Source organism: Theropithecus gelada, chromosome 7a, assembly GCF_003255815.1.
Source record: "Theropithecus gelada isolate Dixy chromosome 7a, Tgel_1.0, whole genome shotgun sequence".
In the NCBI taxonomy this organism is placed as follows: domain Eukaryota; kingdom Metazoa; phylum Chordata; class Mammalia; order Primates; family Cercopithecidae; genus Theropithecus; species Theropithecus gelada.
In genome coordinates, this window is record NC_037674.1 from 13,790,523 (window position 1) to 13,814,333 (window position 23,811).

At 37.7% G+C, this 23,811-nt stretch overlaps 1 protein-coding gene across 1 annotated transcript in view; it reads left to right on the top strand.

The window, feature by feature from the left end:
• Positions 1–893: 893 nt before the first annotated feature.
• Positions 894–23,811, top strand: part of FAM98B (family with sequence similarity 98 member B) — a 32,615-nt gene continuing 9,697 nt past the window's right edge. Inside the window, exons 1-6 of the mRNA XM_025390736.1 lie at positions 894–993; positions 10,757–10,902; positions 12,030–12,164; positions 17,286–17,464; positions 20,585–20,665; positions 21,269–21,385. Of these exons, the coding sequence (XP_025246521.1) occupies positions 923–993; positions 10,757–10,902; positions 12,030–12,164; positions 17,286–17,464; positions 20,585–20,665; positions 21,269–21,385 (729 nt within the window). The 5' untranslated portion in view covers positions 894–922. The remainder of the gene's footprint in view (positions 994–10,756; positions 10,903–12,029; positions 12,165–17,285; positions 17,465–20,584; positions 20,666–21,268; positions 21,386–23,811) is intronic.

A 23,811-nucleotide genomic window follows, 5' to 3' on the forward strand; every position in this document is an offset into this window, starting at 1 on the left:
TACCAATGCTATGTAGTCTGCAATGCAAGGAACAGGTCCATACGAGGGATCAATAGTTACACTTCTTGCAGGATTTTCAACAGTTCTGCTGGAATATTCATGTAGGTGACATGCCTGCTAATAATGATCTAACCTTATACTCTTAGTACTTTTTACATATGAACCCTAAAATATATATTTTAAATCCTTTAGATAGAGATTGAATTCTCCAAAGATAGTACACAGAGGGTATATTATGTTTTGTTTGTTTGGAGCTTTGTGGAGAGTTAGCCACAAATTTGGAAAACCACATCAGCTACCTTACTCTGCTCTTTGTTGCTTATACAACTGATACTTTGTCAGCAATGAAGCGCATCATCTGAATATGCATTTGAGGGGTTTCCACATAGATAGATGCAAGCATCTGATCCCTTCATTGGTCTGCATTTCATTAGGAGAAAAATACTACTTTGTTATAAATTACGTACCTTCCTTGTTTCCTTAAAGTTGAAGCATCGTCGTATATATTGATTTAAAAATTATGTGTGTAGGCATGTGATATTAGTTACTAATTTTAGCTGAAGATAATTATAATTTCATTTCAGATTTCTGTTACTTAAAAGAAGGTCTGGAATCGGATAGGTTGAGATCAACTCGATACCACGATATTTGCTAAAATTTATTTGAACACACAGAAAAGACCCAACACAGAGACCTCTTTATTACTATTATTTCTACTATTCTTTTAAAAAATTATTATCGTTACACACAGCGGTTTTAGGCACTGTCAAGTGTCCATCGCCTCCGGGCTGGGAACCTTTGCGCCCTTCTTCAGCTGTGCTCTTAGGCAGTTACCGGCGAGACCCGGACCGGAACCTTGGCGCGGTGACGCTAGTTTCCGGCGGGTTACTTAGAGCGCCGAACAGCTCTGGGCCAAAGGACCATGAGAGGGCCGGAGCCGGGTCCCGAACCAACGATGGAGGGAGACGTGCTGGACACACTGGAGGCGCTGGGGTGAGTGCTTTTGGAGACGCCTTTTTCCTGAAAACGCAACCTCTCCTTGGCCTGGCTGCTTAACCTACTTCCCCTGGGCCTCTGTGGGCCTGGGCGGCCCTGTGCAGGCCTCCTTCCCTGCCTCGATCCCTCCGGCGCCGACGGAGTTAAGCGGGAGGCGGGAGAGAAATCTATTTAGGGGGTGGAGCAGGGCCGGAGAGCTGGGGTTCGTGGCCCCCTCTTTCAAACTTCTTGCCTCGGAACTCTGTTGCAGGAATCCGCGGGGTGGCGCGGAGCGGCCCTTCTGGCACCGGTTTTCTGGGCGAGCCCGCGCCCGCGATATTTGTGATATTTGTGTTGACGTAGTTGTGGCGCCCGGAGGGAGGTGCTGGAACCTGAGCTGCTGTTGAGGACAGTTGTCTCCTACAGTGTACAACTTGTGGCTTACTTGGGGCTCTGAAGCGAATGGCTTCTACTTTGACCGGAGAAAGTGTTGTAGTTCATTGCGAGTTCATTCTTTCAACCATTTCATCTGTTCGTCAACGTGTATATTAGCTTGTATGTGCATTTACACGCATTTACGTTTGTAAATTTCCTCTAGGCAAGGGAAAAAGATAGTTTTCAGATTACTCGTGGCTTACGTAGTCGCGCAGGCTACTGCAGGCTACAATGCAGTGTGGTAGGTGCTGTGAGAACTCTTAGGATGGAGGTGGGAGTAATGTTAATACTTAACAAGTGTGGTGGTTAGTAATCTCCCCCTCAACCTCGTCCTGTTTTTTCCACACAGCTGTTGTCCCCATCCCAAATTATCATGTCCTGCCCATTCATTTGTCTCTTGAACTCCCCTTCTCTCTGATTTAATTCCTCCTCCTCCCCAAGTCAGCTCCTGGAAAACTGATGCTTTGCATATTTTATTCACCGATGTATTCCCAGCCACACACTAGAACGGAGTTCTTACAGTAAATAGTTGGTCGAATGAATGAGTAAATGAATGAACAGCTTAGAGAAGAGAGCCCACAACGGTAAGCATAGGACCAGATAGTTGAGTCATACGGTGCACATTAAATAAAGAGCTTGGAGCCATCTGCACATTTGTTTGCCCTGCTACGTGTTGCTGTTTCTTGATAGGGGAAGCTGTGCCTTTGCAGTGTTGTTATGAAGCTTGAACCAATCCCACACCCCACTTTATCTTCCCTAAAACTGCATTTGCCCCTCTATCAACTGTTTCTTTAGCTGGACCCTGATAATATGTACTCTGCAGTGATCGAGTGTTACGGAGTCTTGCAGTTAGTAGATTGTGAATACATATTTGTCCAATGAAAGAACAGTGGCATTGGTTATTTAGGGGGCATTTTTACTTCTGTGAGGTCCCTTGGAAGTTCTCCCTTAACTTGGTTAAGAAGGAACCAAAACAAGAACTGAAAATACTTAGTAGAATTATTTAGGCACCAAAGAGTTTGAGCTCCCAAGTACTTCAGGTAAGAATACTGGGATCTCATAAATGGTTTATGAAAAAGGAAAAGGCAGTGCTTTTCTTCTTTCTTCACTTCTTGAACTTATTGTTCCTATTATAAGTGTTTTGGAAAGTTCATTGCTATAATCTTGATTTTTATCAAGGAAAATTAGTTTCAGATTATTCAACATGAAAAGTAAAACAGTTTACACACTCCAAAATTAGTTTTTCCAGGAATAACTATGAGGGCAAAATTTTGAAGTTTGAATTCTCCTATGATAATAAGATGTGAAAAAAGTAGTTATTTACAATATGTGTTGTAATGCAACGCTGTGTTTTCAAATATCCATGTAGATGGTGCATAATGCATTTTCTGTTGTAAGGTATTTAGGATATCAGGGAAGGTACTTCAGTTTGTCATATAAAATAAATTAATGGGAGGCATTTGAAGGGAAAAATCTATGTGAAAGCACAATTTAGTGATACAGGTGAAAAACAGGATAGGCTAGGAGTCAGTAAGTTTTCTCATCTGTGAAAAGAGAGGGCTGGAGCAGATGATTTTAGAAGTCTTTTTCAGTTCTGATAGTCTCTGATTTTGTGGAATAGTAGATCTCAGTGCTGGAAGTACATCAGAATCATGTGGAACTTATGAAAACTGTTCCAGTCTGGTATATACCATAGACTGACTGAATCATAATCTTCAAGAGGTACAGTACAGACCTGCATGTTTTTAAAAAGATTCACAGCCTTGGTTGAGAAACACTACTGTGGAGAGAAGTTTCCTTTAAATATTTATTAACACCACTGTATATTGGACGTCATTCTGAGGAGTCAGTGGTGAGTAAAAGAGACTTGGTTGCTGCCCCTGTGGAGTTTACAATCTAGTGGAGAAACAGACATCACAAAAATAATTATAAACTATAATAAATGTGTCAAAGGGAAAGAACAGGGTGATATGACAGGAGGATCTAAGAAGTCTTAGGGGTTAGTGATAGATTCCTGAGGAAGTGACATTTGAGTTGAAATGGGAAGGGTGAATAGAAGTTAACTAGTTGAGGTTGGATGGATGAAAAAGGGGAACGAAGATATCCTTACAGTGAGAAGAAAATGTGAAGACCGTGAAGCGGGAAGGAGCTTGCTGTATTGGAAGAACTGGAAGGAGGCTAATGTGGTTAGAAGGTAGAGTGTGAGGGGCAGAGTGGTGGGAAATTGGATTAAAGAGTTAGGTGAAAATTAGGGCATGTAGCCCCTTTTAGGCTGTATTGTGGATTTTATTCTTGATCATAACAGCAGTGGGATGCGATTGAAGAATTGTAAATAAAAAGGGAGTGATTAGATGTCTAGTTTGAAAGTTACATCTGTCAGCAAGGTGGAAAATGGATTGGAGAATTTAGTTAATAGTCTGGGAAAGAAATGATGGTTGCTTAGTGGCAGTGGATATGGAAAGAACTACATTACTGGACTTAGTAATTGATTGGATATTAAAATTCAAAGATTCATTTCTCTTTATTTTAAAAAAGATTTATAGACACAGGGTCTTGTTATGATGCCTGGGCTAGTCTTGAACTCCTGGCCTCAAATGATCTCCTGCCTTGGTTTCCCAAAGTGTTGGGATTACAGGTGTGAGCCACCAGGCCCCACCAGATTAATATCTTCAGTTGGTATTGAGCACTAAAATGAAATGATACACCTTAGAATCTAAATTGGATACAGAAGAATGTGAAGATAGGAGAAAGTCGGTAAATATGGAGAATGCAGAGGGATCAATGAATGGAGGTAATGATGATATCAAACAATAGTTGTAGGTGAGTGGTCAAAGAAGCAAGCTGGAAGGGTAAGAAAGAGGTTGTGGTCAGGGAGCCACATGTTTGGATGAGTGATTTTGGAGGTAGAGTAGTTCTGGGTAATGACAAGGGTGCAAGGGGGGGCTGAGTGACACGTGCAGGTTGAAACTGAGAGCTCAGGGTGTAAGATAGGGTATACATACAGACTTTAAAGAAACTCAGTATAATGGGAAGAACAGAGGTGGAGAGGAAAACTGAGCAAAGAGGATGTTGGGGAGTGTCCAAGAGGTAATAGATGAAAACCACAAGTGAATGGGTGGTAAATCTGCGTGGCCTGTGCCTCAAGAGAACAGGAGATATTTATAAGATAATGGGAGAGCAGTGATAATGATGCTATTTTGGTAAGTAAGGAGGCCAAAACCCCTACTATCTGCTCTTTAGGAATTTGCAAAAATAAAAATAACTAAAGCTAGAGACGGTAGGAATAATAATCTTAGTTTTTTTTTTTTTTTTTTTTTTTTTAAGAAAGAGAATTTTCAAACAGAGTCAAAAGAACAGAAATTAGTAATCTGTTCTCTTCCGGGGTGGGAAGAAAACCTCCTTCCCCATAGGTTCAAGACTATGGCTAGATGGTGAGGAAGGGAGCTCAGTACCCAACCTTGGGGAGACACAGAAAGGGCCCATGCCAGGCACTTGGCTGGAGGCAAGTGTAGCTTTTGGGCCACAAGACCTGATGGCCACTGGGGTACTGGCCTGGAAACAAGTCCTCATCTTCCCAGAAATGTCTTATTTTTGTCTGCAGCAGCTGGCTGGAGAAAGATTTTGGAAAGGTGTGTACCTGGAGCACCCAAAGGCATAACCTTCCGTTTTCCTTGGCATAGGCCTGATAACACTGGGGAAAGGCCATGGTTTGGCAATGGAGTGTTCAATAGTCTTCATCCCTATAGAGTTCAGTGGCTTTTAGGGTGACAGGAGAGAAGATGACTTGAAAGACCAAGACTCAGCTTCTCCCCTACTGAAACACTGTGTCCTGGGGCCACAGTTCATGGCAGAACACACACTCACACACATCTCGGGAACCCAACAACTCGGGAGCAGGCAGCTCTGGGTATTGTTGGTCTGGCATTTGCCTGCTTGGCATCTAAGCTGTCCTAAGCTCTTTACAGTCACTTCTCACTATTTCCAGGCCCATGTGGTGAGGTGCTCCAGCTTCCACTCTGTCAGGTGACTGTAAAGGCACAGTGTAGGAAAGACCCCTACTAGGATGACCACTGCTTGGAAGCAGGGAAGGCTAAGAGGCCTGCACCTACCCGAGGCTGGTGTAGACGTCCTCTGCTCTGCTCCTCAAAGACTGGGATCAGGTTCAGCAACTCAGTATCTGCCATGTCATCAAACCAGGACTGCACAGACACTGCATTCTCTGGGTGGAAGATGTAAGAAGCAGACAAGTTATCCAGGATGAGGGTTTTCCTCAGGTTCCTCCCCAGGAGGCTGAGGTTCCTGACTTAGCAGCCCTGGTGGAACCACAGGACTCATGGAATAGATGAGCTCGGAACACCCACACTGGTCCAGCAGATCCGTGACAGGTCAGCATACTTGGCCAGGTTGGCAGTGAAGAGAACACATTCAAAGAGTGTGCCTCTCTTTCCGCGTGAGACCTCTTGAGCACATACACCTGCTTGAGTGGTCTCCTCAATCTCTGTAGGCACTGTGAAGCTAGCATTGTTGCTGGGCTTAAAGATGCACAAAAGTTTCATCTAGGTCAGTGACCGCACAGATCCTCCTCTGATCTTCCTCTGTCACCTTGGAGCAGGCATGTCCCTGGGATCTGATAAAACTGGTACTGGAGACACTGGAGCAGATCTGACTTAGCAGTGGTGTTGACTTCCTCCTTATATGCTCGAGCTCAGTGGAAGAGCTTGACTGGCCATGCTGGGTGTGAAAATAGCAGAAAAGGGCCTTGAAGATGTTACATCCACAAAGCTTCTTAAGGAGGACTTGGAGACCAGGCCTTGTTTGGTGAGCACCAGGGCATCTTCCACCTGTGCTTGGGTGATGATGGAACTGTGCTCCATCTAATTCTGCAGGTGTGGGCTGGCTGGGTGGAAGAACCAATGAGCCCACGGTCTGGGCTGGGCTAGAGGGCCTGGGCTTGGGCTCGCTGCAACTCTTGAGACTCCGACTCCCACAGCTGTTCACATACCCCTTCTCCTTTCCTCCCTGGGCCAGGAAGCGAGGTAGCCTGTACCAAGGGTGGGTGCCTGGGGATGGGCTCCCCTGGGTACCCTGGCTCCAGTCTCCTAGCAGCAGCTCTGGGCTTCTCAGTTTGGGTCCAAAATGGAGAATCCAGAGTGAAAATGAGAGGGATAATCTTTCTGAGAAGAGATGGACAATATAGCAAAATATATGCCGTGCTGTGGATAGAAAATAGTGGACATTTTTTGGGAAGCAGAGAGAGGTGGAGAGTTGGATGAGAGGCAGAGACAATAGGTTGGGTAAATGATGGGAAAAGAAAGGGTCTTCCATTTTGTCTCTTGGCTGATGAAAATCGAAAGTAAATTAGGCCCTGGTTGTGTTGTTCAGGAGAGTTACCAGCAGCCCTAATGGACTGAAGATTTGGATCACCCTGCTTGAAGTAATGTCCGACCAGCAACTATGCTTCCAGGGTATGAGGCTTTGCGGGAGGGCCTAGGCCTAGGGGAGATGTTCCCAGTGTTTGGAATAACAGTAGCACTTTCATGATTAACTAAGAATATATAGAACAAACCAGGAGCTTGGTTATTCGTAAATGCTGAATGGTGTTGGAAATCAAAGCAAGTATGAAATAAATGTGGTAAGCACTAAACAGTTGCTAAATGTAGCATAAATAGACTCTTAAATGCGCGCTCTAATTTCTCATGTACTGCAAGAGGAGGAGTGATGATAAATATTGAGAGTTTTTTTTTTTTTTTAACGAAAGTAAAAAAATAAGTACTATGCTGCTTAATAGAGGTCTGTGGACTAGCAGCATCGTCACCACCTGGGGAGTAGAAATGCAGAATCCCAGACTTCATTCCAGCTCTACTGAATTAGAATCTTTATTTTAATAAGACCCTCAGGAGATTCATATGCACATAAAAGTTTAAGAAGCACTGTTCTAGCCAGAAGAGTGCTTTCATATTCTTACCCAGTTATCTAGCAGAATATTTTTAGACACTTCTGTTGCATAAGACAATTAGATACATTTCTGGATGGTGACAGAACAATAGGGGCTAAGAGTGCGGGGCTATAAAGAGAGGTTGTGTGGCTCGGTTCTGGGACGATTGTTCGCTATGATTATGGCCATCCCAGACGAATTATTTACCTGTATCTTCCTGAGCTTCCTCATCTGTAAAATGAAGCTAATAATCGTATCTACCTTATAGGGTATTGTGGCAATTAAATGAGAGAATTTATATAAATCATTTAGTGCTGACCCAACATACAGTTAGCCACTATTGTGATTTTGATTGTTAATTAGATGTTCAGATATGTTAAATGCATTTACTTTTTCCTCTTTTTATTTTTACTTCGCCTGATGAGCTAAGGCATTAAAGATTAGATTTTTTTTTCCAAATTCAGAATTTTTTGTGATTTGACCAGTTTTTGTTGGTTTTTATTATTGACATTTTAGTTAAAAAAAAAAAAAACTTACACCAATATGAATTAGTTAAATTCTTTCAAGAGTTTATGAGTATTGCTTTATTGCAGAAATGAAAGCAAGTAAGAGGATCTAAGATGTTTACTATGAAATCTCATTGAGAGGCATTGTAAGACATGGAGGAAGGCTGAGTCATAGAAGAACCAGCCTTGAGCTGGGGGTGCAGAAATAATGTTCTAGTCTCAGCTCTGCCTTTACTTGGCTGTATCAGCTGGACCAGGTTATTTCCTTAGTTTCCTTATAGTTGTAGACAGAGGTCTAACAAGACCTATGTTAACGATGGAGCATTTGGGTTAAACGTGGATTTAAATGCTAGTGCCATCTTCTGATTCTACACAATTAGGATAATGCTAACTTAAAGCATTGCTGTAAAGATTAAATGAAATATATATATATATATATATATATATATATGCATGCCTAGTACTGTGCCTGGCCTGCTACATAAAGGCAGGTTTCCTAATGTCATGAAGTCTTAGTTTCTTTACCTACAAAATGAGGATTTGAAAATACCTGTACTCACCCTTCATCTGATATAACCAGAGAATTCAAAGAAAAAGAAATGCAAGTGGCCTTTAAACATATGCAAAGATGCCCTATGTCTTGCTCATAAGAGAAATGTAGATGAAACTAGACTGAGTTACCAGATGGTCAAAAACCCAAAAGTTTGACAACTTTGGTGAATGATGAGGGAATGGGTACTCTGATGCTTTGATGGTACAACCCCTCTACAGGAGAATTTCATAGTATCTAGCAAAGTTACGTATCTGTTTACCCTTTGACCCAACAGCCTCACCTCTAGGAATCTATCCTAGATATAAACTGACAAAAATTTGCCGAACTATATTAATAAAACACTGGAAACAGTCCAAGTGTCCTTTAGTAGATGCTGATTAAATAAAATATGGTGCATCCAGACAGTGGGGCAGTATATAACTGTAAAAAACGGTTGAATAATATCTCTAAATACTGATCTCTACTAATGTAAATGTATGTGTGTGTGAGCATGTATGTGTTTAAAGCAAGGACTAGAACAGTATATAGTAGGCTGCCTTTTATCTGAAAGAGGAGACAAAAATGCATATATTTATGTTGAAAAACATGATGGAAGGACAATCCCAAACTAATAAATATGGTCACCTGGAGGGGAGGGAGGGAACAGAGTAGAGGATACAAGATTAAAATTGCAAACTAGATTTTTCTGAAGTACTTTGTTTTTTAAGTTAGACTTTGAAACCGCATTAATGTTTTACATAATTATAAGACAAAAATGAAATAAAAAGAAACAAATCCCTATAAATTAAAAGCTGAATAAAACAAATGTCTATTAATGTATCGAGTAGGTGGTTTAATCACATGGGAATGGTTTTTCTGTATATCCTTACAGGAATACATTGTAAATATAAAAAAATTAAACTGTAATTTTATTGTTGGTAGTAAGCTAGATTTCCTATTCTGAAGCCATATGTAATTTATAACTATTTTAATATATATTAGGAATTTGTAAATGTTAATTAAAACAAGACTTGTCATTGTAAGAGAAGATAAAAATGTAAAACAAAATAAGTAAAACCCCTACAATTCTAAATGCCAGTTGGAAATAGCAATATGAACTCCTAATATAGTTTCTCTGAAAAAGGCATAGAAACAGTGCTCAACCTTTGGTACCAGATTATGTACTCTAAATACCATTAAAAGAATCGGGGCTCCTTGGAGAAATGCCTGATTCCAAGTCTAAGGCAGGAAGATGATGTTGTAGAAAGCAAGGAAAGTATTCAGAGAGTACACGGGACAAGACAAGGGGCTCCATTGGCCTACGTGAACGGGCTACTACAAATCAGACATAGAAAAATTTGAGTATCAAAAGAATAATAACTGTAATGGATTAAAACACATCAAATATATTATCTGTGAGTTTATAATGTTAACAAAAGTTCAGTTACAAAAAGAACCATAAAAGCAGAAAACTGATCATCTAATTTAGTTAAGATAGTATATAAAGTGTTTTGAAAATTTAAGATTCTTGTGAAATACAACTTGCAGAAATGTTTAAAAGTGTAAAATTATAAATAAATGAGGCCAGTCACGGTGGCTCACACCTGTAATCCCAGCACTTTGGGAGGCTGAGGTGGGTGGATTGCTTGAGCTCAGGAGAGCCTGGCCAACACGGCTAAACCTCCTTTCTACTAAAAATACAAACATTAGCTGTGTGTGGTGGCGGGTGCCCATAATCCTAGCTACTCTGGTGGCTGAGGCATGAGAATTGCTTGAACCCAGGAGGCGGAGGTTGCAGTGAGCTCAGATTGTGTCACTACACTCCCGCCAGGGAGACAGAGTGAGACCCTGTCTGAAAAATAAACAAATAAGTAAATAAATAAAATAATATAAAATAAAAGGTTTAGATTAAAATGATCTAATAGGTTCTTTTCAACTTTAGCTTTTTTAAATTTGTAATTTGTATCTGTGCTTTTTTTCACCACACTTTTATTGTAATTAATGTAAGGTTATTAGACTTTATGCTGTATTTGACTTTGTGATATCTGTGGAATTTATCTTAAAATTGGTAGATAATTTTACTGTGGAATGTTAACACGTAGGAAAAAAGCTAAGTGTTAATTATATAGAGCAGGAATCAGCAAACCATTTCTTTAAAAGGCCATGTAGTGATCATTTTCAGTTACAAGTACTTAGCTCTTCCATTGTAGTGTGGAAACAGCCATAGCTAATTTGTGGATTAATACATTTAATTGCTGTGTTCCAATAACATTTTATTTACAAAAACAAGCAGCAGACCTTGACACAGAGTATTGAAAGTTTTTTTGTTTGTTTGGCTTACTTAGTTTTTAACTGGTATTTCTTCCTTTCTAGGTATAAAGGACCATTGTTAGAAGAGCAAGCCCTTACGAAGGCAGCAGAGGGTGGATTATCTTCACCTGAATTTTCAGAGCTCTGTATTTGGTTAGGCTCTCAAATAAAAGCATTATGCAACTTGGAAGAAAGTATCACGTCTGCTGGTATTGCCATTATGTTTTATTTACTTTTCTGTTTAATAGTAAGATAAACTGATAACTTATGGTTTATAGTTTTATCAATAATGTGCCCACTGTACAAAGAAAAATCACGTATTCCAAAGAATTTCAGTATGTGGTAGTAAACATGTTTGGATTAAATTTTATATTAATCCAAAATTGATACTTAAATTTGCTATAAAACTATAAGCAATTACTGTTTATCTGCTATTTTTTCTCTTCCTGACAGCTCTGATATCTGCTGTCTAAACCTTAGTATAGTTTTTTAGAAAAAGTAGGGTCTGAATTTGATTATTTAAAAGTTTAATTTTTGAATGGTGCTCATGTTGAATTAAGGCTTAAAATATTATATATATATGTAATTCCTAATTTGTGTTCCGAAGCTTGTAGCTCAGGATATGGATTCACATAGGAATGCCTCTATTAAAAACGTCTGTATTAGCTCATAAAGCTTCTTTAGTTCATCACCATCTTAGTAACTGGAGTCCTGTGGGTCTTTGGTAGAATTTCAGATATTAATAGTATAATAAAAAGAAAAATTAAAAATTGTGCATTCACAAAAGTAGCTTTTTCTTTGAAAGGTATCCCTTTTTTTCTTAAGAGATGGGGTCTTGTTATGTTGCCCAGACTGGACTTGAACTCCTGGGCTCAAGCAGTTCTCTCACCCCACCCTCCTGAGTAGTTGAAACTGCAGATACGGGCTACCGCACCCAGCTTATCCTTACTGTTCAGTTGTTTTTTCCTTGCCAGATCTAACAGTTCACTTGACTCAAAGTAAAATAAGTTGAATTCTGAACATATAATACGACCGCCTACGTAATTACATTATGAAATAAAGATAGGCACTGAGGGTTAAATGGTTGCATTTATTTTTCTGAATATATAGAAATACAGTAGAAATGGATCATTTGCTCTGAAGTGAATTAATAATTATAGCCATAATAATGCTTTTACTATTTCAGTTGTAAACATAAGCTTCGTGATCACACATTTAAGGATTTAATGTGAAAATTTAGAATTGAATGTAAAATGGAAATAAACGACTAGATTTTATAGTATTGGATTATATGGTAAATGCTCAGTAAATGTTTTATGATTTTTCTTTTTTAAAGGAAGAGATGATCTAGAGAGCTTCCAGCTTGAGATAAGTGGCTTTTTAAAAGAAATGGCATGTCCATATTCTGTACTCATATCAGGAGATATTAAAGATCGTTTAAAAAAGAAGGAGGACTGTTTGAAACTTCTATGTAAGTTATGTTGAACATTTAAATGCATGTGTTTGCTATGGTTTTTATTATTTTCAAGTCAAGATTTATTAATGAAGCATTAGACATTTTGTATATTTAAAAGGTTTTAATATTTTACTTAAAATACAAAGCTATCTCAGAAATGTTTATATAATATAGTATGAATTTTACCAGTATACCTTCTAACACTTGTGATTTATTTGGCCAATGTAGAATGTCCTGTGTTTGTGATTTATATAGTACTTTAGTAATTTTTTCTTTATCTCATTCTGTCTGTTATTATTATTCCTGACTATGTGGCTAAAGTTGATGATCTCCAAGGTCCTATTTAATCTTAAAGCTCTCTGAAACTAGGCACTGGATGATAATTTGTTAAAAAAAAAATTGTTGATCACTTACTCTTGTACCAGGAACTGCTCTGGATACTAGAGATATATGAGGGTTGTTTGTTTGCTTTTTTTTTTTTTAAAAAAAAGATAAAATTTGTGCCTTTAGGACACTTATATGTGACCAGTTTCATCAGGGAGGGATTTGGAATATAGATCACACTGTATTCAAACAATTGCCATAAATAGTAGGTCCATGTTTGTATTGGGTTCTTTCATCATTTTTTTACTTTAGGTTAATTTTATAATGTTTTTAAAGTTCTACAAACAATGACTAATCTAATACCTTTTATTATTGAAGATTTCTCTTTCAGATTATACCATTTATAAAAAGATTACATGTGACATATTCCTCCTAGGTGCTAGTGTTTTAATAAAGTTTGTTTCATTGGAGATGAAGTGTGTGTGTGTGTGTGTGTGTGTGTGTGTGTGTGTGTTTAGTGGTGTTAAAAGTATTGGCATTGAAATTACCTTGTATGTGTTGAGTGGGGATAAAAATTATATGCCCTCTCCCTCCATCCCAATACACCGTTCTCCATCTTCCTCCCATTTGGTGCGAGTCACTGATTTAATGAACCACTGTTAATGGGAGATCACAGTAACTCTTAGGTATTTTGGAACAGAAAGGAACCTAAGAAGCACCGACTAGAGGAACTTGCATATCCTTAATATCAGTCAATGAGAATTATGTAATCCATCATGGTTCCCTTTTTTCCTTAGCTGCTAAGAAGCTTAGCAATTGTAGTGATACAGGTTTCTGGTACAAGTAGGAATAAAGAAGAGATTTAAGAGAAGTATATCATTTTTTCTGATTATAAAAATAACATGCTCAGGAGGGCGGTGATGAGGAGTTAGTGTTTAATGGGTACAGAGTTTCAGTGGGGAAGATGAAAAAGTTCTGAAGATGGATGGTGATGTCATAGAACTGTATACTTAAAAATGATTAAAATGGTAAATTTTATATGTTCAAAAATTACATGCTTATAGAAATCTTAGAAAATACATAAAACATAAAAGCATTTATAATTTCACTCCTTAGAGAGAATATTGTGTCTTTGTCTTCTGTGTACATACACACACACTCTCACACTCTCACTCACTCATTTTTTAAATAAGATAAAGATCTTGTTACAGCTTTTTCTCCTCCTCTTCATTTGATATATTGTTTATCTCTTTATTTCCCTATCCCTTTTTTTTGAAAAAATAAATTGGCTCTGCTATTGACATAACGTTATGTGTAATAGATTTCAAATTTGGAGGTATTTGGATTTTTTTCTATTTTGAAATGATTTCCTTGTTTATATTTTTGCTGACTTAGACAAAGATTATGAACATTTAAAATAGTCTCTGGTCTAGATGTATATTGCCATATTTTGCTCCAGAAAGGTTATACCAGTTCACAGTCTTACCAGCATCTATTCTTTCTTCAGTTCAACTGTTTTAATCATATTGATATAATAAGCTTCTTTGTGTTCTTTTTGAAAGTGTTTGCAACATGTATAAAATAAAAAGGGCCAAATTCTGTACCATGTAAAGAGCTTTTATAAATCAAGACAAAAAAGATAAAAATTCACTGAGAAAATATGTAAAATACATAAGACATGAACATGCATTCTACAGAAAATTTTTTTTACCTGCTTCTAAGCATGACAAGATGCACAATATCACTTATGACAGGATACCATTTTTCACTCAAAAAATCATAATAGAAGTTTGGGGGAGTAAGCCTTTTCGTATACTACAGATATTAGACTGTGATGGGAGAATAGCTTGTACAGCCTCTTAGGAGGACACATTTTCAGTGTCACATTAAAAATTACTAGGCCTTTGGACTTGGCAATTCTTTTGACTTGGCAATTCTTTGTCTATGAATATATATCTATTTCCCCAAGTGTACAAAGATAAAAGAAAACCATGTTCATTGTGACATTGTAGTAGCAAAAAGACCAGAAACCTGAGTGTCCATAAATATAGATAAATAGAAATGGTACATTAATGCAGTGATGTCACTAGATAGGTAATAGGAAGAATGCAGATAAATCAAATGTGCTGATATGGAATGATCTCTAAGATATGTTGGTAAACACAAAATAAATATACAGAACATGGCCGAGCGCAGTGGCTCACGCCTGTAATCCCAGCACTTTGGGAGGCCGAGGCGGGCAGATCACGAGGTCAGGAGATCGAGACCATCCTGGCTAGCACGGTGAAACCCCATCTCTACTAAAAAATACAAAAAAAAAAATTAGCCGGGCGTGGTGGTGGGCGCCTGTAGTCCCAGCTACTCGGGAGGCTGAGACAGGAGAATGGCGTGAACCTGGGAGGCGGAGCTTGCAGTGAGCCGAGATCGCGCCACTGCACTCGAGCCTGGGCAACAGCGGGAGACTCCATCTCAAAAAAAAAAAAAAATATATATATATGTATATATATATACACACACACACACACACACACAGAACATGTATAGCATGTTCTTGTTTATATAAAAGCACGTAGATGGCTACTATGTATCTTGAATACCTATACACACACATGCCTAAAAGGGTACCCAAGAAATTAATGGTGATTGCCTCTGGGGAGGGGGAATCTAAGGTTCAGCAAAAGGAAGAAGGCTTACTTTTCCCTACACTGCTTACTATCTGCATGGATTAGCATCGTAAATGCTAGACTCTTGTCTGTACTCTTACATAGGGAATGCATGTTTCCATACAGCAACAATAGACTTCAGCTAAGGTTCTGTCTAAAATATAAATTTTTGAAAAACTGATAATCTGTTTTAATCAAGTTTTTATTATAAGATGGGGTCTCACTGTGTCGCCCAGGCTGGAGTGCAATGGTGTGATTGTAGCTCACTGGTCCCCTGCAAACTCTGGAGCTTAAGCAATCCTCTTCCCTCAGCCTGCATGGCTGGAACTACAGGCATACACCACCATGCCTAGCTAATTTTTAAAAAATCTTTTGTAAAGATGGGGTCTGTGTTGCCCAGGTGGGTCTTAAACTCCTGCGCCCAAGCTGTCCTCCCACCTTAGCCTCCCAAAATACTGGGATTACAGGCCTGAGCCACCACACCTGGTCTTAATGAAGTTTTTAAGTCAAAAGGACCTTAGTGTAGTTCTCATAAAGAAAATTTAATATTGGTCTTAAAGTTTAATAATTGATCTTAATATTTTGATATTTGACTGCATGGAAAAGTCTTTAAACCAGTGACTATCAATCTTGCCTGTCCTTGACAATCACACTGGGTCTAAAACAAACCACACACAGATGCCCAACTCCTGCTTCTGGATCTACTGTTCAGAATCTCAGAGAATGGGACCCTGGCACCTGTACTTTTAAATTGTTTTTCAGGTGTATTTTCTGTTCAGCTGAAGTTAAAACTGCTATATTAAATTGTGGCGTTTATGTCTAATTTTAACGAAACAAATAAAAACAAAGAATTTTTATTTATTTATTTATTTTTAGATGGAATCTGCTCTGTCACCCAGGCTGGAGTGCAATAGCAAGATCTTGGCTCAGTGCAGCCTTCGCCTCTGGGTTCAAGCAATTCTCCTGCCTCAGCCTCTGTAGTAGCTGGGCCTACAGGCATGTGCCACCGCGCTTGGCTAATTTTTGTACTTTTAGTAGAGTCAGGATTTTACCATGTTGGCCAGGCTCGTTTTGAACTCCTAACCTCAGGTGATCTGAGTGCTGGGATTATAGGTGTGAGCCACCATGCCCAGCCAAAAACAAAGTCTTACCTACTGTGGTGAAGAGTCTCTTTAAAACAAGACTATAACCATTTAAGATTTTTGAGTAATTTTCTTAAATATGGCTGTTGAAAGGATTAGATGAAACGGTGAAAGTAAAGGGACTTGTAAACAGTTTGGGGTGTTCTATCCTGACTCAAATTGCTCTATGTGCTTATAGATCAGTTAAAGTTAGAGCTGTATGTTCTCCCCTGACCTGTGTGCTCTGTACATATGAGACAGAATAATTTACCAGAGTCTTACACATTCTTACCTGTTTTTAAATTGTTGATTTGGTGGTGGGTCTCAACTACTGGATTTTATACTCTTTGAGGGTAGGCATCATATCTTCCTTGACTTGGCATCCCCATTGTTCACACCGTTCCTGGCTCAGAACAGGTCCTTGGTAAACATGTACTTATTGAAATAGCAATCTAGATCATTTAATATGTTAATTAAAATGGAACTGAAACCAGCTAGTGTGAAATCAAAGAGAATAAAATAAACCATTTCTCTCTTTCCTGGTAGTATTAAATAAATTCATTTTAGTTTTTCGCTTCTAGTGCCCTTTTTTCTGTATCCATTCATCTGTTTCAAACTAAGTCTTAGGTTAAACCTCTATAGGTAAAGTAGATGAAAGTTAAGCTGCTGTTTTGTGGGGCCTGGATCTTTGCCTGCTTAACTCCAGTAGGAGCTACTAGGGCTCCTCCAGTGTGAAATGAATCAACCATTTAAAGTACAGTGTAAATGCATTTTAATAGGGTGTCTATTTTATATAGCTTTAGTTGTTTTTTCTCATTTCATTAAAAAAAAAGAAAGTAACGCTATGGACTAGGGAATCATTTCATTTATAAGTTTACAGTGTTCTACAGCTATTGGTATTCTTTGGATCTTTGTAAGTTGGCATTATTGGTATTAATTGATACTTGTTTTAAGTGAATAATTTCAGTGAAATATTTTAAGAGATTCTTATGCATGTATTAACATTATTTATTTTCTCTTTATTGTAGTATTTTTAAGTACAGAACTTCAAGCTTCACAGATACTACAGAACAAGAAACATAAAAATTCTCAATTAGATAAAAATAGTGACATTTATCAGGAAGTTCAAGCTATGTTTGATACACTTGGTATACCCAAGTCAACAACTTCTGACATTCCGCATATGCTAAACCAAGTGGAATCAAAGGTATTATCTTGTTTTATTTTCCCCCAAATTCAACTGAATGCTAACATGTAAGTGCTGTATTAAAAATGAAACTATTCCCTATAATTATGCGGCGTACATTTTATTTCAAGAGTTTATCTTCATGTTAACCCAGTTTTGGATTCAGACCTAACAGGCCTGTGACCTAATTTGTCAGTAGCTAATATTCAGGAATCAAATCTTAATGCTTCATCTTTGCCAGAGTTTAACATGATAGAAATCACTTAGCAAAGTTAAGGATCACTTTCCTAACCAGGGTTGTAATGTAGTATAAGAAAGAAAGAAAGGAAGAAAGAGAGAGAGAGAAGAGAAAGAGAAAAGGAAGAAAGAAGTAGAGTTATCCTACAAAGTCAAAGGAGAGTAAACTTTTAAGAAAATGGATGTTAATAGAATTGCAGTGTGGTTTCTTTAGCAGTGAGCATGCACAGTTTTTGGTGGATAAATGTTTAGTAAGAGTAAATGCATTATATAATGAATGGAAGAATGTATTAATTAGGACCCTGATGGGGATAGTTAAAAACAACTACAAACTATGTACCTTATGTACTTTGGCATTTTTTTTTTTCCCAGTTAGTGAACAACTCTTGTTCGCAGTCAAGCCGTATATTAGAGAGGATGCTACTCTCACAGACCAAATTCTGGCCTAGTTCCTGGGTTTCATTTGTTAAATATGCAGTTCTCTAGGGGAATAATACAGGATTCATTTTAAAGGAAAATAAAATTCTTGCCTAACCTTCAAGAATAAGTACATAACTCCATTTTTAGACACAGTGCCTTAAACTAAATCCTTGTTCAGTAAAGATCTCTTTTGCATTGATAATTTATGAACTGAAAAATAAGGTTTGTCTTAATGAATGTAAGAGAATTATAGTGTCATTAAGATAAAAACAGAATACTAAAAAAATTTTTTTTGGTAGAACTTGCAAACCAGAGACTAAGTCTGTGAATCTCAGCTCAAAAACATTCTTAGAGAGTTAACAAGTTACTCTTCAGAATTTTTTTCTGTTTTCCTCTGGATGAAGACTGATCTGGGGTTTACTAAATTTTCTGGGACTATTTCAAATTAGACAGATTTCTGAGCTCATCATAATTTCCTAGTGCTTCTCAAAGTGGCTATTCCTTTTTATGGGTTTTATTTAGTATTAACAACATTCTCAATTACCTCCTTTCCCTACTTGGAAGCAGTCTGTAATGCCTAGGTTCAAATACTGGCATACTAATTATAAGGTAGTTGTTACTATGACCATCTTGGCTAAATACTTCCTTAAAAGGTCTTCCTACTCTATTCAGTTTTTAACCAAAAGTAAAAGTTTTCATGTTTTCTTGCTTCTACATGTGATTTGTCCAGAAGATACTTTGTTATCACTGGGGAAGGAAAGTATTATTTTCTAACTTAAAGTTGTTCAAATGTGTAATTATAGTGTTATAATTACAACAAATATATAGTGGTGGTATAATAACAGCAAATATATAGCATTCACTTTTCTAAATGTTTACATGTAATAACTCACTTAATACTAACATCACCCATGTGAGTAAATGTTTATATGTAATAACTCAATTCTCACATCACCCAAGGTTATGGGTAATACATCACCCCTGTGTAGTATTACCTAGACAACCATGTGAGGAAACTGAGGTACTGAAAGATTTAATAAGTTAAACAAGCGAATTTCTAAATAGTGGTAGACCTGAGGTTTAAACCCAGGTAGTCAACCTTCACAGCCTGTGCCCTTAACTTACTCTATAAGAAGTGATTTTTCAGATTTATTAAAACTATTACGTAATGTTGGAATCCTAGGAATGGAGCTGAATATGATTACACATAACAAACTACAAGTATACATTGAGAACTCCTCTGGAGTGAGGAGTTACAACTCATACTTTTTATAATGTATGAAAAAACCTAAAATTGGAGATATTTACAATAGTTGGAGAATCTACAGAAATGGTCCGTTTTAAGAAAATAATAATTTCTTTAAAATATGTAAAAAATGTATCAGTACAGAAATTGTATCATTGTAGATGTAGATTTGCTGTGAAGCTACTAAAGCTGAAGTTTTGGAGTCTCTTATTTGCGTAGGTTCTTTCTAAGCTAATTTTTTTAAAACACCATTTTTGAAATGTAATCATGCCATAAAATTTGCCCATTTTGAGTGTATATATATATATAGTTCAGTGCATTTTCGTATATTTACAGAGTTGAACAACCATCACCAAACTCTTTAATTTAGAGCTTTTCCATCACCCTCAGAAGAAATCTCCACTGTGCCCATTTACAGTTACTCCACATTGCAACTCCAGCCTCCAAGCTAATTTTGAATTCTTTCCTTAAAGATTGCCCCCAACATTAAATAAGCTTCATGCTCCTCAAAATCTGAACTGCCCTTGATTAGAAAAAAATTGTAAATATTTCATTTGGTTTTGTAAATATTTCTTTAGCTAATGATGGATTCTCCAGTCAGGAAGGTAAATTAATCCTTTAGTTAGGAGGATAAATTACTGAATGACCCTGATATTGCTAAAGGAAAAGTAAATGCCTAATATCTTGTTTATCAAAATAAAAATGTTTCAAGTAATTTAAATTAGGGGCTTTGCACAAGTAATGAAAATATGTACATGATGACCGTAATTGAGATAGATGGCTTGTTCCCTTATGTTGTCTTGCTGAACAATGAATGAGAATACTTACAACTGGAATGTATACATAGCATTTATTTGAGAAAAATCAATGTGCTGGTGAAAGGTTTTAGTATACCTTTTGAAAATGTACTAGGAAGTAGGAAAGTGCTATCTTAAGTAGGAACTCCAAAGTTATTTCACTAAGACACAGATTCTCATAGTAGAACCTAGGTACTTCTTTAACTGTCTGGGTATGTTCATTCTTATGCTGGGAAAGAATATGTTCTATAGCTTGAATAAATATAATGTGCTTTTTTGAAAAAGATACTCTGTTTTGTAGTGGTATTCTGGTGTGTGATGGTATATTTTAATTATGTCACTTTACTATTCTGTAGTGTTCAGAGCAATACTTTAAACAAGCATAAGATTGTTTTAAATTAGGAATATACATTTTTCACAATCTTTCATATTTACTTTTAGGTGAAAGATATTCTCTCAAAGGTCCAGAAAAATCATGTGGGAAAACCACTGCTGAAAATTGATTTAACTTCAGAACAGGCGGTAAATCCCCCTTTTTGTTATTAATTTTATGTAATTAAATTAGTAAATATGACTTAATTTTATAAATGAACATCTATTTTGCAGTATATAGTATGTGTATATTATTTTGTAGAGTTAAAATTGATTGATCTTCTGGAGTAATATTTCCTAACATTTCTTTAGTTAAATTGCTAATTAATTTTTTAAAATACCTGGTTGAGAATATTTATAATGCTCAATGTGCTAGCACAGCTGTGATCTGAAAAGAACAGAGGCTCAAAGCCAGCAAGATGAGTTATTGGTATTTTCTTTTCGTATTGGTCCAGAGTGCTTAGCAGGTAAATGTTTTACTTAAATTAACATATTTGATTACAGATAAGGTTTACTCTGCCAACAGGTGGAATTTAATTTGTATGTTTAATGTCTTCTGGATATCATAAATGTTCTTTCGGTTATGCTTTAGTATTTAAATAATTTACTGTAAAGTCTCATGGGAACAGAAAATGGTGAGTAAGTACAATATCTTTTGACTCAGTAGGAAGTACTTAGCACAGTTTTCAGATTTCTTTTCTTTGCAGAATGAAAGAATCTAAAGTTTATTATTTTTGTCTCCAAATTTTTAAGGAACAACTTGAAAGAATAAATGATGCTCTTTCCTGTGAATATGAGTGCCGCCGGCGAATGTTAATGAAACGATTAGATGTGACTGTACAGTCCTTTGGATGGTCTGATAGAGCAAAGGTAAGGCTGTTTTCCCATATGTGTCCTGTAGGTGGTAGCCTATAACAGCTCTTCTGCCTTGCTTGTCTGTTATGTAACCATGCCATATTTGCACTTCATCGCTATCTCAACTACATGTCCAGGCCAACTACTGGTCTTACAAGATGATCCTGGTCTTGTATAAATCCCTGTTGCATATAACTTATTTTTTCCCCACAGTTTTGACATTTATTTTAAACTCATAGATACTGTGATTTATGCCAGGATATGCATAAAAGAAGGGGCATCATATGAGAGAACCAGATAGATATGGTGAGCAATGTAACAAGAAAGCAGGATATAAGAATAGTTGCAGGTAGTGCTGATGCCAACAGGTCTTAAAAGTATCCTAAGGCTGGATGAATATAGAATGTGTTTCAGTTGAGGAGGGGTTTGGGAGGTGAGGGCATTTCCAAATTTGAATCTCTTCAGATAGCTTTCTAAAGAGCTGTGTCCCATCACTCCCATTTTATGCCTCTAATCTGTACCCATGCTTAGTCTGGGATCACTCCTCACCCCCGTTCTCCCCACCCTGCATCATCACCTGGAAACTCTCCAGGCAGTAAGCTGAGACAATTACAGGCCTTCTCCTCACTTAGGGATCATTGTCCTGTGTTCCTTGATGTCCATTGTCTGACCATCATTGGTTCACATCACGTGGGTTATCCAGTTTTTTAGTTGTTTCAGGTGGGAGAGTAAATCTGGTGCCGATTATCTTGACTGCAAGTGGAATTTCAGGTATTATTATTTTTACATTTTTTGGATTAACTGGGCAGTTCTTCTGCCCCATGTTAGACCAGTTGGGGTCACTTATGCCAGCAATTCCCAAACTTTTTGGCACCAGGGACTGGTTTCGTGGAGAACAGTTTTTCCACGGAGGTTCGGGGGGCAGGGGGAGGGTTTTGTCATGAAACTGTTCCACCTCAGATCATCAGGCATTAGCTTCTCATGAGTATGGTGCTTCTGTTACCTTGTCTTTCACATGATGTCTCTTTCCATGTGATGTATTAGTTTCCTGTGGCTGCTGTGAAAGTTTACCGCAAATTTAGTAGCTTAAGTAATACAGATTTATTCTCTTAAAATTTGGAGATTAGCAGTCCTGAAGTGAAGGTATTGGCAGGGTTGCATTCTTCCTAGATGCTTTAGGGGAGAATCTGTTTCCTTGCATTTCCTAGCTCCTAAATGCCACCTGCATAGTTTAGCTCTTGGCTTCATCTCCTCTCTTCAGAGCCAGTAGCCTAATAAAATCTTCCAGCCTTTCTCTCTCTCTCTGCTTCCATTGTCACATTGCCTTCTCCTGTCCCTGACACTCCTGTCTCTCCCTTATGAGGACCCTTGTGATTATATTAGGCCCACACAGCTAATACAAAATAACCTCTCCATCTCAAGATGTTTAACTTAATCACACCTGCATCTGCAAGGTAACATTCACAGGTTTCAGGAATTAGGATGTGGACATCTTTGGAGGACTAATCAACTTACAAAGGGGCTTCTAAATGAATTTTATTTTTTCTTGCATTGTATTTCTGCAATATGATAAAATGCTTTTTTTTTTTTAACTGTAGTTTGAAAAATTAGGTCTTCTAATGAGTTCTCCATTTTGTTTTTTTTTTTCTTGAGACGGAGTCTTGCTCTGTCGCCCAGGCTGGAGTGCAGTGGCGCGGTCTCGGCTCACTGCAAGCTCCGCCTCCCGGGTTCACACCATTCTCCTGCCTCAGCCTCCCGAGTAGCTGGGACCACAGGCGCCCGCCACCACGCCTGGCTGATTTTTTTGTATTTTTTTTTTTTTTAGCAGAGATGGAGTTTCACCATGTTAGCCAGGATGGTCTTATCTCCTGACCTCGTGATCCGCTCGCCTCGGCCTCCCCAAAGTGCTGGGATTACAGGCGTGATCCACTGCGCACGGCCGAGTTCTCCATTTTCTGTATACTTTTTCTCTGAGAAACTTGCATCCACTTATTGCAATTTGGGCTGTTTGCATGGCTATCCTTGGCTGCTCTACTACCTTCTAGATCCCATGGTCACTCTTTGTTTATCCCCTTGTTCTGTTGTAGGAAATCCACAAGTAATTTCCAAACAAGGAGTGCATAGGAGGTGATTTTTCTCAATCTCTTGCATTTTGAAAATGTTTAGTCTGCTTTCACATTTGAATATAAAATTCTAGGTTGAAAATATATTTCTCTAAGAATATTGAAGGCATTGCATCATCGTTTTCAACTATTTAATGCTGCTGTTAAGAAAACTGACTCCATTCTGTGTTTTTGTGTGACCTATTATTTTTCTCTGTAAGCTTTTGGACTGTTTATCCTTGGAGTTCTGAAATTGCAAAACATATGTTGGTCTGAGTTTTTTTTTCATTCATCGTGCCTTAGTAGATGAACCTTTCAATATGTAGACTCTTTCAGCTT